Source organism: Hyperoodon ampullatus (genome assembly GCF_949752795.1).
Source record: "Hyperoodon ampullatus genome assembly, chromosome: 15".
In the NCBI taxonomy this organism is placed as follows: Eukaryota; Metazoa; Chordata; class Mammalia; order Artiodactyla; family Ziphiidae; genus Hyperoodon; species Hyperoodon ampullatus.
Window position 1 is genome coordinate 53,446,266 of NC_136928.1, and position 12,637 is coordinate 53,458,902.

A 12,637-nucleotide genomic window follows, 5' to 3' on the forward strand; every position below is an offset into this window, starting at 1 on the left:
CACTGATGTAATGGCTGGAGCTCTGGCAGACCTCCAGGACCGTGAAGATGACAGCAGAATGGAGGGCAGGATAAAGACCATGCCCCTAATGCCTGTAGAGGTGCCAGCATGTCTATCTCTCGCTGGGGAGGGGCAGATTCCCCCCCCCACCAGAGTTCTCTTAGCTGGTCTAATAATGAAACTGACACAAGACAGATTAACAGGAGAAAAAAAACCAGTTGAACGCACAGAGGTCTCATAGAAATGGGACTCCTGAAATGACCAAAGCAGGCTGTTTATATATCATTTTTAGACAAAGAAACAATTATTTATGAAGATTTAACAAAACAAAGGGGTTTGTGCTTGGGATAGCAGATTAGTGAAGAAGCAACAAAGTTTGTTTATACAGCTTTCTTAGCCTTGAATTCCCTAACTCTGTTGACAAGGATGCTTTTTATCCTCCTGGTAGAGGGAGGATACTTTCACATGGGAGATTTATTTCCTGCTTTTAAGGGAAAAGAGGGAGGTCAGAGTGTTTTTAAAATATATATCATTTTTTTTCACCAGCTGTTTCTCAAGTAACTTTAATTAAAAATAATCAATATGCCACTGAGGCATATTTGGGGACACACTGCCCTGGGCCCCAACACTCTCCATGAGAGACAAATAACACTTCCATTTTAACTGCCATTAGTAATTTGCATGCGTGTGTGGTTTACAGCCAACTGAACTTAATTGATACAATAGGTAAAAAAAGCAAGTGCTTTAGCTTTTTAGAAGACTGATCCTATTTGACTACTGAACGATTTTAGCATGGCAACCGCAACCCCACAGTTCGACACTCAAACTCCTTTATTAAATGCAAAGCTTAGTGGGATATTTTCAAGAGATTAAGAAACTAGGTTCCCTTTATGGAATATTGTCTCATACATCACCGCAATTGTCAGCAATGGGAGTCAGGCTGCAATTATAATGCCTGTAATTTTTAAGGTGTTAATCACAGCAAATTGAATTTAAAGAATTACAAAAAGTATATTGTTTTACTACATTTAATTCAGTGGAGAAATTAGTATTTTATCATTACAAAACATCGCTCTATATAACATGGAAGTTACCTGAGCTAAAAGAGCTGCCATTTCTAATGCCAGGTCCCTGTTCAGAGGAAAAAGTCCATTTACTATTTGATCATTTGTCTGATACATTAACAGCAGCTTTTCTCTATCAGTCTCTCCACGAGCTTGCATTGAGAAATACAGTCTGTAAAAAAAGAGGAAATTTTTCATTAAATGATCTACTTACAAAGGAAAAAAGTAAAGAGAAATCCAGAGGACTGATATGGGGTTGCTCTAACAATAGTTCTCTCAATGATACAAACTTAGACCATTACTATTGGTTAATGACCTCTATTTCTATTCTTTATAACGTTTATCAGCAAACTGAGGAAAAACTGCTTTGAAGTTGAGGCTGATGGATGCTTCTATGCTACCTTTATGCCCTGAAATACTTTAATACCTTAGGTGTTACTGAGGAAGGACCTCAGACACCAGTGGGCTGTATAAACCCAGTTATCAAAACACCCATGATCTTTCCTAAACACTTTGGACACACCAGGGAATAGAAAATGAAGGTTTCAATTCAAAATCAACATCGAATGGTCAAGTGGGGCAGTTTTCTCTGGGAATCTAAAAGATAATATTTGCACATTCAAATGTTTTGACTTTTTTATGTCACATTCTTATAAACAGCCTTAGGATCTCAAAAACAGTTTACATGTTACCATTATTACTTGTTGAGACATGACATGACTTTTGTTCGCCTAGGTCTTCCTCAATTCAGTGACCCTCTGTGTTTAATCACTGTGCTGTTTCTTGGTATGTGAGGTTTCTGGGGCTCTGATTCCAGGCTGCAGGGCAGGCACAGAGCACTATAAACACTGTAAATGCTGTGACAGTGGGGTGGGTAAGCAGCACCGTGACATACCTTCATATTGTCATGACAACACAGTGGCAGGAAAACAGAGATTTAGATCTGGCATTTGTTAAGTGTGTGCTCAATTAGCTATAACTGGATTTCCAGCCTTTTTTCCCCTATCCACTTGATGATAGGGAGAGGACACCCTATCATCAGTTACGGAATCTTTCGTGGTAATTACCTCAAATAGCAAGGAATGAGAGGGCAGCAGGTCCGAATCTTGGGGGAAGCACGGGGGGTGGACTTTGAAAAGCTCTTCCTCCCCATCGTTCTGACTATTCTTTCCGTTCACGCCAGCTTAAGAATCACTGGCCTGGGCCATCATTCAGAGTGGTTTCTTGATAAAATAATTATCTGTGACTGCATGATGGCAAATTGTTAACTGGTAGGAGAATATGGCTGGGCAATAGAAATCGATTCTAAATTCAAAATGGTGTTAGCAAAGGGATATAAAATAAAGAGAATAAAGTTTAAGATGAAAGCCCTCCCTTTCTGGCATGTGAACGTTTTTGTACTTAGCTTATTTTCTCCACTTGAAGTTAAGAACTATGTCTTATTCATCACTATAATGCACTAGGGTTTTTTTTAGCTAAGTGTTAACCACTGGAAGGTTCTTAGTCAAAGTTTGAATTAGTAATACAGCTAGGAGGGAAAAAAGAACCTGTAGTTCAAATGGCTACAGGCAAGAGCTAAAGTGCATTTTCTATCATCTCTGGCATGCCAATAAGACTGCACCTGGGAAGGGAAAATGAAGCATTATAGGCACAAAAGAGAAAAACAATTCCAGACACACATATAGGAACATAACCTGTAGGAATCATAGGCTCAAGCCCCTAATGGAACAGTTTGGGCTCCAACAGCTATATAGGGATTTGGAGAGAATGTGAAGAGGAACTGAAGAGTCACAAAAATGATCAGGAAGTCAGAAAATCAAATCCACGGATCTTGAATAGGAAAGGTGCCGGGGTTACATGATCTGAGTCTCTCCCAATATGACCAGCTTCCAGCTGCTCTCCAATCCTAAAGGGGCCTGAAGCAGAGAAAGGGGCTTCTGTCACAGCAGGGAGGGCACACGTTGGGAGGCAGGGGCATTCCCAAATGCCCACCTCCTCACTTGACATCCAGGAAGCTGAACACTGTGGGATGGAAATCACGTCACTATGTGGACCAGTATCAGCAAACACACTGCTCCAAGTTCAGCAGAGCTCTCGGCACTGCTGGGTAATCCTTTTGCTCACCTCCGACGGGCTCCATATTTCAGTCCTCAGAGCATTTATTGCCTACTGTTGCCTTTCTCATTATCATGTAAACGTACTGAAGAAGCAGCCTGCCTTCACTCTCTATTTACCTTCCTTCCTTCCTCTGTCCACCATGGTCTGCAGATAACACTACGAAATCTGCAATTGTGACGCCCCTTCCCTGTTCTCCTCCGGCCTCTATGGCTACCCCAAGTCCTGTGCTCAGAAGTCACCACTGTGAGAAGCCTTCCTCTCTGTTCGCACAACAGCTTGTAAACAGACATGCTATATTCACAATAAGAGCGAATATCACTGGGGTATCTGCTATGTGTTAGGCTCTGATCCAAGTGCTTTACATTTGCCAACATTTAGTCCCTCAGGCAACCCTAAAGGTAGGTACTGTTTTCATCTCCACTTCACGTAGAGGGGACCTGAGGCACAGAGATGGTGAGTGACTTGTTCAAGGTCACAGAGTGAGTGGGGGAGCCAGGATTCTAACCCGGCAGTTTCTCTCCAGAGCCCATGTTCTTCACTACTCTGCTGTACTGTCACTGTTACAGCATTAATCACATTGCTAAGAATTCATGTCTGTCTCTCCCTATAAACTGTGAGATTTCTAGAGGGTAGGAAAGTTCTATTCACCTTTGAATCTCTAGGGCTTCAACAAGGCCTGGCACTGGCAGACACTGGATAGATGTTTACAGCATGAATGGATAAATGAATGGTGGTGAGAATTGTTACATATGGAAACTATTTGCCAAAAAAACCCCTGAAAAATCCCTTCTGTAGCCTTGGGTAAATGAGTTAACTCTCTAAAGCTTCAGTTTCCTCATCTACAAGATGGAGATTAATGATAACACCTACCTAGAGGTGTTGTTAGGATTAAATGAGATGATGCATATAAACAGCTCAGCATAGGGCCTGGCATGTGGTAAGTGCTCAATAAATATTGGTGGTAGTTATTATTATTACTATTATTATGATGATGAGAGTCTTCTCTAGAGGTCTTTAGAATCACAAGAGTCTCTTCATTCTAGAATTTTTTTTTTTTTTTTTTTTGGTGTGAACACAGCTGGAAGAAATGGGATAAACTAGGTGACCTGTTAAGAGGCTTCTTAGCTTAGGATCCAATGGATATAGGTGCTCTTACAGTCAGCTAAAGGTGGCAGAGATGGGAATGTTAAACTATGTTCCAGAAAACAATAACAAAGAATTATTGAAAATAATCTTTTGTTTCAAAGAGGGGAGAAGGAAGAGTTGTTCTCTGTAGAGAAAGACCCTTGCCAGTTTTGTTTTGTTAAAAACATGCTTTGATTTTGCAATTTCAAATAGATAGTAAGAAACCAAATTAAATAAGTGGCTTAAATATGAATAGAATTTAAACATTAGTTACCAAATGGTTTTCTATGAGAACAAGTTAAAAACCTATTAATTAGATCCTTAACCCCTAAATCTAAATAATTAAAATTCCATAACTTACTAAATATGAGCAAAAATTCCATGATAAAGAGAGCTGGTGCTTCAGTGTTGCTTATTACAGTGCTGCCTAACAGATGAAGAATCAAGTCCGCAGCTGCACGGTAGGTCACAGCCAGCTCCCCTCCTAACTGTGTCACTGGAAAATTAGGGCTCATTGTCTAAGCTATTTTACACATGTGCAAATCACAACCACATTTAGAAACAGTACTTTCTCATAGCTGTGGCTATCCAGCCATTTCAGACCTCTGTTAAAAATTAAACTTTATGATCGAGTTGCTTTTTCTCTGATGTCAAAGATATTGTTATAAAGCTTTGTTGTTGTTGTTAACAAGGCATTGTGTTACTCATGACTGTCTTTGTCCTCCCTGGTGGTGTTTGCTAGACTTGGCACAGTATTCTTATGTCTTTCAGACCACTTTTCTCCATTTCATCCATTTAATTTTGGTTCCAACTGTGGCCATCACAGTCAAAATCAGTATGTATTCAGCATTCATAAGCTATGTAGTGTTAGGAATAGTCTTAGACATGGACGTAATTCCACTTAGTGCCAACAAAACCAAATGAGAATTCCTGAACCTCTGCTACATAAAGATATATGGCAGGTCAGGTCCAGGAGCTGGCTTCCTTCCACAAAAGACACAGGCAGCAACACGGACCTCTGGATCAGTGCTTCTCAAAACTTAGCATGAGTAAGAATCACCTGGAGAGTTGTTAAAACAGACTCCTGGGCCTCATCCCCAGACATTCTGACTCAGTAGGTCTGACATGGGGCCAAATAATTTGCATTTCAACGTGTTTCCATGTGATACTGAAGCTGCAGATCCAGGGCCCACACTTTGAGAACCACTGCTCCAGCGATCACAAAACTAAAACAATCATCTGGAAGGTCCACGTCTTCCAGCTGCCGTTCTTGCCAGTCACCAAAGGGCCACAGATGAAGACTGCCATCAGTGGAGACAGGTTCCTCTGGGAGTACAGCCTATTAGATTTCTAGTATCTAAGTAATCCTGCTTATCTCTACGAATATGAGATTTTAAAACCTTAGATACCAAAGCTTGACAGTTACCTTCTCGTTACCCGGAACTCCTGCGAATCACCTCAGCTCATGAACCCTTGAACAGACAAGCTCTAGTGGCTCAAAACCACCATTTATTCAGATCAAAGGAGTCTGTTCAAACAGTGGTGACCCTTTAGTGTCTGAGTGTGTAAGAGGAATCCACAATATGAATGCACAATATTTATTTAACTGTTCCCCTATTGATAAACTTAAGTACCCCCTACAACACTTATTTTTCACTGTTATAAAGAATACTGGAATATTCTTGCCAACTTATGTGGGTATTTCTGTGGGATAAAGTATCAGAAAAAGAGATCCTGAACTGGATCAAAGGCTGTTACATTCTTTATGTTATATAGTACCCTTACTTCTCATATCCCAATTTCAGATCTATGAACATATTCCAAAAGTAGCCTTCTGAAAGAAGTCAAAACTTCACCAATAATTCTACCAGGCTCTTGGTCTGATATTTTAGATTCCTTACTTTATGGGATATAAGAGTCAAATAAAACAAGAAAATACTTTTTTTTTAGTTTTTTTGCTGTTGTTGTACAGTTAATATGACCTGGTCAGTGAACACTCTTTATTAAATACCACCTTCTACTAATACATGGAAGAAAAGAAGATATTAAAAAAAAAAGAAAGAAAGAAAACCTGGTTTCTGATCATTTGCCAAAGTCTTTTAAAATTGTATCAGTTGAGAAAGTGAGTGCTCCAGCCCTACCAGCTTTTTCCTAGTTCCTGAAACACTGCGCAGCCTCCTTATACAGGCTTTGAACATCCTTTTCCATCCATTTCCACTCTCAGCGCCCTTCTGACATGGGCATAAGCATCATTTCCTTAAAGAAGCCTCCCGAAGTCTCCAGGCTAGGTCAGGATTCTTGTCATGTGCCTCACAGAACCATGCTCTTTTCTTTCAGATAACTTAATATGTTATTATATACTCATTAGAGTCATTGTAAAATTAGCAACCGTCTTCCTCACTAGCCTGTAAATTCCAAAAGATCAGGGATTGTGTCTGTTTTTATTATCATTTTATCCAGAGCATCTAGCTAAGTGCCAGGCTTATAGTTGAAGCTCAATAAATACAGAGGAAGAGAGAATATGAAAGAATAAGAATGAATGGATATGAATAATCACTTCTAAAAGACTTGGGTAAACAAATACTTCTTACTACAGATCTGCAGTACGGTATTTGAGTATTCAGTCTTATGAAAAAATGTAATAATAGTGTTAAAGGAAATTTTGAAAGTGAAAAATTATATCTACTACCCTAAGAGAGCAGCTATATTTTCCTATAGTTCTTTTCTAATCTTTGTCCAAGTGCATATTTTTATAAAATATAATTATTCATGACATTAACAAACTAGAATTGGAGAAAAAAATTTATGTGACAGTTTCTTCCTCTTCCTACAGAAACAGTTACCATTTATAAGAAAACATATAAATGAATATAACTTTTAAGGCTATTCAATAGGAAACTAAATTGTAGGTACATGATTTGAACATAGATGTATACTCCCACTTTGGCACTTGGCGATGGCATTACACACCTGTTTTTATAAGTGAGACGAACAGTTCTCGTACCTTCCCATTTCCCGGGCTGCTGTTCTTTGGAAGCCTGTTCCCATTTAGAGATAATGTCACAAATCTAGAAGGGAAGTGGAAAATGGAGATTCATAATATTTTTCACATTGGGTATTTTTTGAAGACAAGCATGTCTATAGACTGAAATTTTTCAATTAATGTGATCAAACCAAATGGACTGATGCTTTCTGTTTTAAGCTTCTGCAGCTCTGAGTTTAGAATTTAATTATAAATCACTCTTTGGTCCTCTTATCCTTTTGGACACACATTAACTTTGGACTATGGCCATGAATTTTTTACTCAAAAAGGAATCTTAATGAAGGACTGCATGAGACTGGAAACAAGAAGATTCCAGGAATTTTTTCATGATTTAGTCACTGAAGAAGCAACTTCCCACCTTCTGAGTTTATAAAGATTGGAATAACTGAAGTTATACCAAAGAAATCTGAAATATAATGTTAAGATTTTTGATTGGGAAAGAACAAAAATTCTTCAGGAACCAAATAAATGTTTGTTTTTTTTTAAACTGGTCATTTGAGAATTATAAATAACAGTTTTCAGAATTATGGGGTAAGCAGTTATTCACCAAAGCCCCTAATATTTACTCAGCTCAAGTCAACCAAAAATACTAGCTTATCTTCTTGACTAATTATTAACAGTGCTCAAGGAATGTCTGTCTCAAAAATTTACATTTGGAATTGTTGATCTAAACAGTATATACTTGGAGCTGAGAAGAAAAAGACATTCATTTATCTAGATGTCTCAAAATGCAGCTGAAGAAATAAGGCAGGGGTGGGGTGGAGTGAGGTGGAAATCCTATCTTCTGACCAGTACTCCTAAGGAACTAAATATGAGCTTTAACATAGTCTGCAGAACCCCATGGAGACCCAACAGATCGTTTTGCAAGTGGAGCTGGCCTTTTGGGAGTTAGATGAAAGTACTGATATTTCATATGTTCTAAACTCATGGGTGTGTCCCTTGCTTTGCCCCAATTCTTTAACCTCCAAATCATAGAAATACCTTTACTCCATAACAAGGTACTTATTCCCAAGAGCAATCAAGGACCACATCAAGTAAGAGGGTCCAGACCTGGTTCTAGCTGTTTGATTTGCCATAAATCATTTTTCACTCTGGGCTTCAGTTTCCTCATTTGCAAAATAAGTGGGTTATTTCTCTAAAGTTCCTTATGGTTCTATATTCTATATTTTTAATTGTTGCCATCGCTAGATGGAAAATTTATTACAGTTATTTTACTATGACCTAGAAAACATTTAAAGAATCTTCCAATTCTCTGTCTTTGCTCATGATCTTCCTTATGTCTGGAATCTCTTCTTTATTTCCACAGGTCCGTATTCTACCAATCCCTCAAAGACCAGTTGAGCTCTTCCCTAATTTCCAATCTGAACTTAATCTCTCCCTTTGTAGAATGTTCACCTTGCTCTTAATATATTTATCACTTTCAGATTTAAGGTTATCAGTGTATAAGGCTACTCTTTCCTAAGCAAATTAGAAGTTCACTGTGTGCAAGGACAATTTCTCGACCTTCTTTATATTACCCACAGGGTCTGGACCAGCTCCTGGGACACAATAAATAGTTCCATGAATATTGCTGAGTGAATGAATAAAATGGAAAGCCATTTTATTAGACCTTCCACACCTCCACTCTTTTTACCCTAATATTTAGGGTATTATTACAATTACTAATCCTCTTCCTCTCTTTTTTTTTTTTGTGGTACACGGGCCTCTCACCGCCGCAGCCTCTCCAGCAGCGGAGCACAGGCTCTGGACACGCAGGCCCAGCGGCCACGGCTCACGGGCCCAGCCGCTCCACGGCACGCGGGATCCTCCCGGACCGGGGCACAAACCCGCGCCCCCTGCATCGGCAGGTGGACTCTCAACCACTGCGCCATCAGGGAAGCCCCTCTTCCTCTCTTTAACATGGAGTATGTGTGTGTGCAGATTGTATTAAGAATTCTATGGCTTCAACGATGTCCTGCAATATTTTTTTTATTATGAAAATTAGATTGCTTAAATTTTTGGAAAATTCTTGAGCTAAACTTTTTGCAAATAGCAGAGTAGCTTCTTTGCTGTTTTCTGGGTCTGCCTCCTTAAAAGGAGTTGGTTTTACCTTGATGTTTCCTTGAAGACAATGCTCTAAATCCCTGCCAGAAGGATCATCTGTGAACAATGCAAATCCAGACTGTGCTGGCCTCCTCATCCCTGTATCCTGGTTCAAAGTATTCAAAAATTCTTCCACTGTGGTGGATGCATCAAATCCAACTACCTAAACAGAAATAACAAAGTTGTTCTCTTAATAAATAGGTACACACATTTCAAACTTAGATTTCAGGGGGGAAACAGGGCATTCTTGATGCATGATTAATGATAACATATATTCATCTAGGTGTTTTAACTTTTTTTCCAAAGCTCCGCTGGAGATATTTAATGTCATCTTAGTCATTAGCTTGATGTAAGAATTCAGAAATCTTGGCTTCAGCCAACAGACATGAATTCAAAATAGAAAGATCATTTGACAGCTGCAAACATCTTGCAGAGATATTATGCCTGCCCATTAGAAGCAAACCAAGAACTACAGTACAATATGTAATCTTTAAGCAAAGGGAAAAAAAACACATTTAATTTTTGTTTCTTTAATATGCAGTTAAATATCTGAATTCCGTGATAAAAGGCTTAGAGCTACAAAGACTAATTGCTAGCTTTGGAACATGTTTGCTTGAGTTAATAAGCAAGCTATTTAGATCTGAGTTGGGAGGGCTTGGACAGTTTTCCCAGATAATTCCTGAGATCTGGAGACTTTAAAGAGACTAAACCTGTACACATCCCATACGTTAGTAATTATTTCCTCACCTAGCCGGTACCCAGGTGGGGAAAGGCCTCAACCTTTTTGTTTTTCTCCATCAGAATTATAATGGTAGTGAAACTCCTCCCTCATTTGGCTCAATTATGGATTTTTTTAGTGTGAATCCTTTTTAGCAAATCTGTTTCACAACTCAGCTGTCCTGACAGAAGGTCTAATACATTTGCATATTTATCACTGCCAGGAGCTGACAGAAATAGGGAGACAGTCTCACTTCCCAATTCCACAGAGTGCACTTAGAATTCTAGACTAAGCATGTTTTCATTGGGTAGAAAGTCTAATCTACCTGATATATCCCATTCATGAAGTGTACGGGGATACTGAAGGGCAAAGAATGATGATACGGGTTTCGAAGAAGGGTGGAAAGAATTTCCATTCTTGAGGGTCTTGCTTCTCGATCTCCATTCTGTTGAGTTCTTTCTACACATCGCTGGCAGTAAATGGCATATTTTCCAAATTCTGTCCTATAATACAAAACTTAAGATAAAGCCTAAGAACAAATTTAATTAAGACAACCTTTTATATATATGAAACCATTAAGAAAGCTTTCCTTGGTGTACAATATTACAATGTATTATGCTAATGTTGACAGTAATTTTTCTTTTTGAGTGATATTAACTGCTGTCACTTTTCTCAAATTCTAGTGTCTTCACTTTTGCCACTGACTAAACCAGGCTTCCCCACAAAACAATCTTCACTGTTATTGTATTATTGTAGTCACAAAATAAATTTAAAATTACCAGACATTTTATGGTCAATATACAATGATTATATTAACAAATATAAAGAAAATAACTGTATAAAGACTAGTGCAGGATAACTTAAGAAGTGCATGATGAGGAGAGTTCTCTTTTGAAGAACATAGAAGTTAATGCCATTCCTGCTAAGCAAGGTAAGAAAATATCTTCAAACAAAAATAAAAATATATTTTCCTTTTTTGCAAAACATGCACTTCTTTAAAAATGTTAAACGTTAAACAAAACTGCTGTAGTAAATAAATCCAGTAAAAGCTGGATAGAGATCTTATTTGCCCTCATTTGCTATATATAATTTTTATTCTGTTTATAAAAGCAGGTTGATAACATCTCTAAATATATTTTTATTCCAGTGCCTTCTAGGTAGACTTTAAAATGTCACCTTTGTCTGGTGGGGGTAGGGGGTCCTCAGTGACTGCAATTGAAATCACATGACCTTGATGACAGAGTCTCCAAAATATATTATGAGCTGGAGTATATTTTCCTACTGCTTCCAAGTTGTTTTTTGATTCATCATTTGTTTGTTTGTTTGAATCCCAGAGTCTATTTAAACAACCTAATATGAACCTCTTGGACAAAATTATCCTGATAACCCTTGGCTGGGTGCCCTGGGTCTCACTGTAAGAAAGTCACTCTGACAGCTGAATTTTACGAGTCTTTTTCAAAGGAGTAAAAATTCTGAAGTAATTCAAATACATACAATTATAAAAGGTGGGAAGACCATCAGAGAAGTCTTCTACATAAAAGAATTCAATGTGAAGAAAATAGTAATAGGAAAAATAAGGAAACAAAATAGTTGCTTTTATTGAATGAACACCCACTAATGATAAGGCATTCATACTTGAAATGTACATAGACTTTTCACTTAAAATATTCTTTGTCCGTTTTTCAAGCTTTTACTGTAATCTTCCATAAGAGATTTAACATAACAAAGGAAATATTTTCCCAGCTCCGCATAAATGATAACCAAAGGCTTCCTGTACCAACATTTGTTTCACACATTCTTCCACAAATGTACCTGGCAGGTTACTAAATACCTTTGATTTATTGTAGACACTCAGAGGCCACATAAATGGTTTACCTGGCTAGAATTCTGCGTACCTGGAATCTGCATTCCTCTTTAGGTGGAGCCTGAGGAGCCACAGGAAAGGGTGATGGGGAAGGAAGAGCCCAACACAGAGCGCTAAGAGCTGCCAGCCCTGGGCAAAGAGAAGCATCACAGGTCAGACACCATGTGGTCGTCAGAGATCCAAGTCAGGGCGAGTGTGACTGACAGAGGCTGTGAGAGCAAAGGGATGATGACAGTCTTACTTGACCCCACAATGTTTTTGCTTTTTCCATATATACATTATCTGCTTAGAGCGTTTATAATACATAAAAACATAAAAGCTTCATATTGGGTCAGAACCATAATCCATCTAGTTGTATATATTGTTGTCTACAACTGAGGTACCAGAAGATATGATATGGTAGTCCTTTTTGATATCACACCCAAAGATTAGGGAAATTGTTGCTTTTTGTTCATTTATGTATTAACTCATTCATTGAAATATAAGTAATGGCACTGAGAAAGGGCAGATTGAAAAATAGTAAAAAAATTATATATACAAAAAGCAAAACCAATCTACCCATATATAGATACATACCTAAATAAGGGGCAAGTACAAAAATATTGACAGAGGTATGTCTAGGT

At 38.3% G+C, this 12,637-nt stretch overlaps 1 protein-coding gene across 1 annotated transcript in view; it reads right to left on the reverse strand.

Moving 5' to 3' along the window:
- Positions 1-12,637, reverse strand: part of PLEKHH2 (pleckstrin homology, MyTH4 and FERM domain containing H2) — a gene marked incomplete at its 3' end in the record, with an annotated part of 103,902 nt that overhangs the window by 9,803 nt on the left and 81,462 nt on the right. Inside the window, exons 21-25 of the mRNA XM_079720574.1 lie at positions 12,046-12,143; positions 10,476-10,653; positions 9,440-9,595; positions 7,278-7,375; positions 1,095-1,236 (exon numbers count right to left, since the gene is read on the reverse strand). Coding sequence (XP_079576700.1) covers positions 1,095-1,236; positions 7,278-7,375; positions 9,440-9,595; positions 10,476-10,653; positions 12,046-12,143 — 672 coding nt within the window. The remainder of the gene's footprint in view (positions 1-1,094; positions 1,237-7,277; positions 7,376-9,439; positions 9,596-10,475; positions 10,654-12,045; positions 12,144-12,637) is intronic.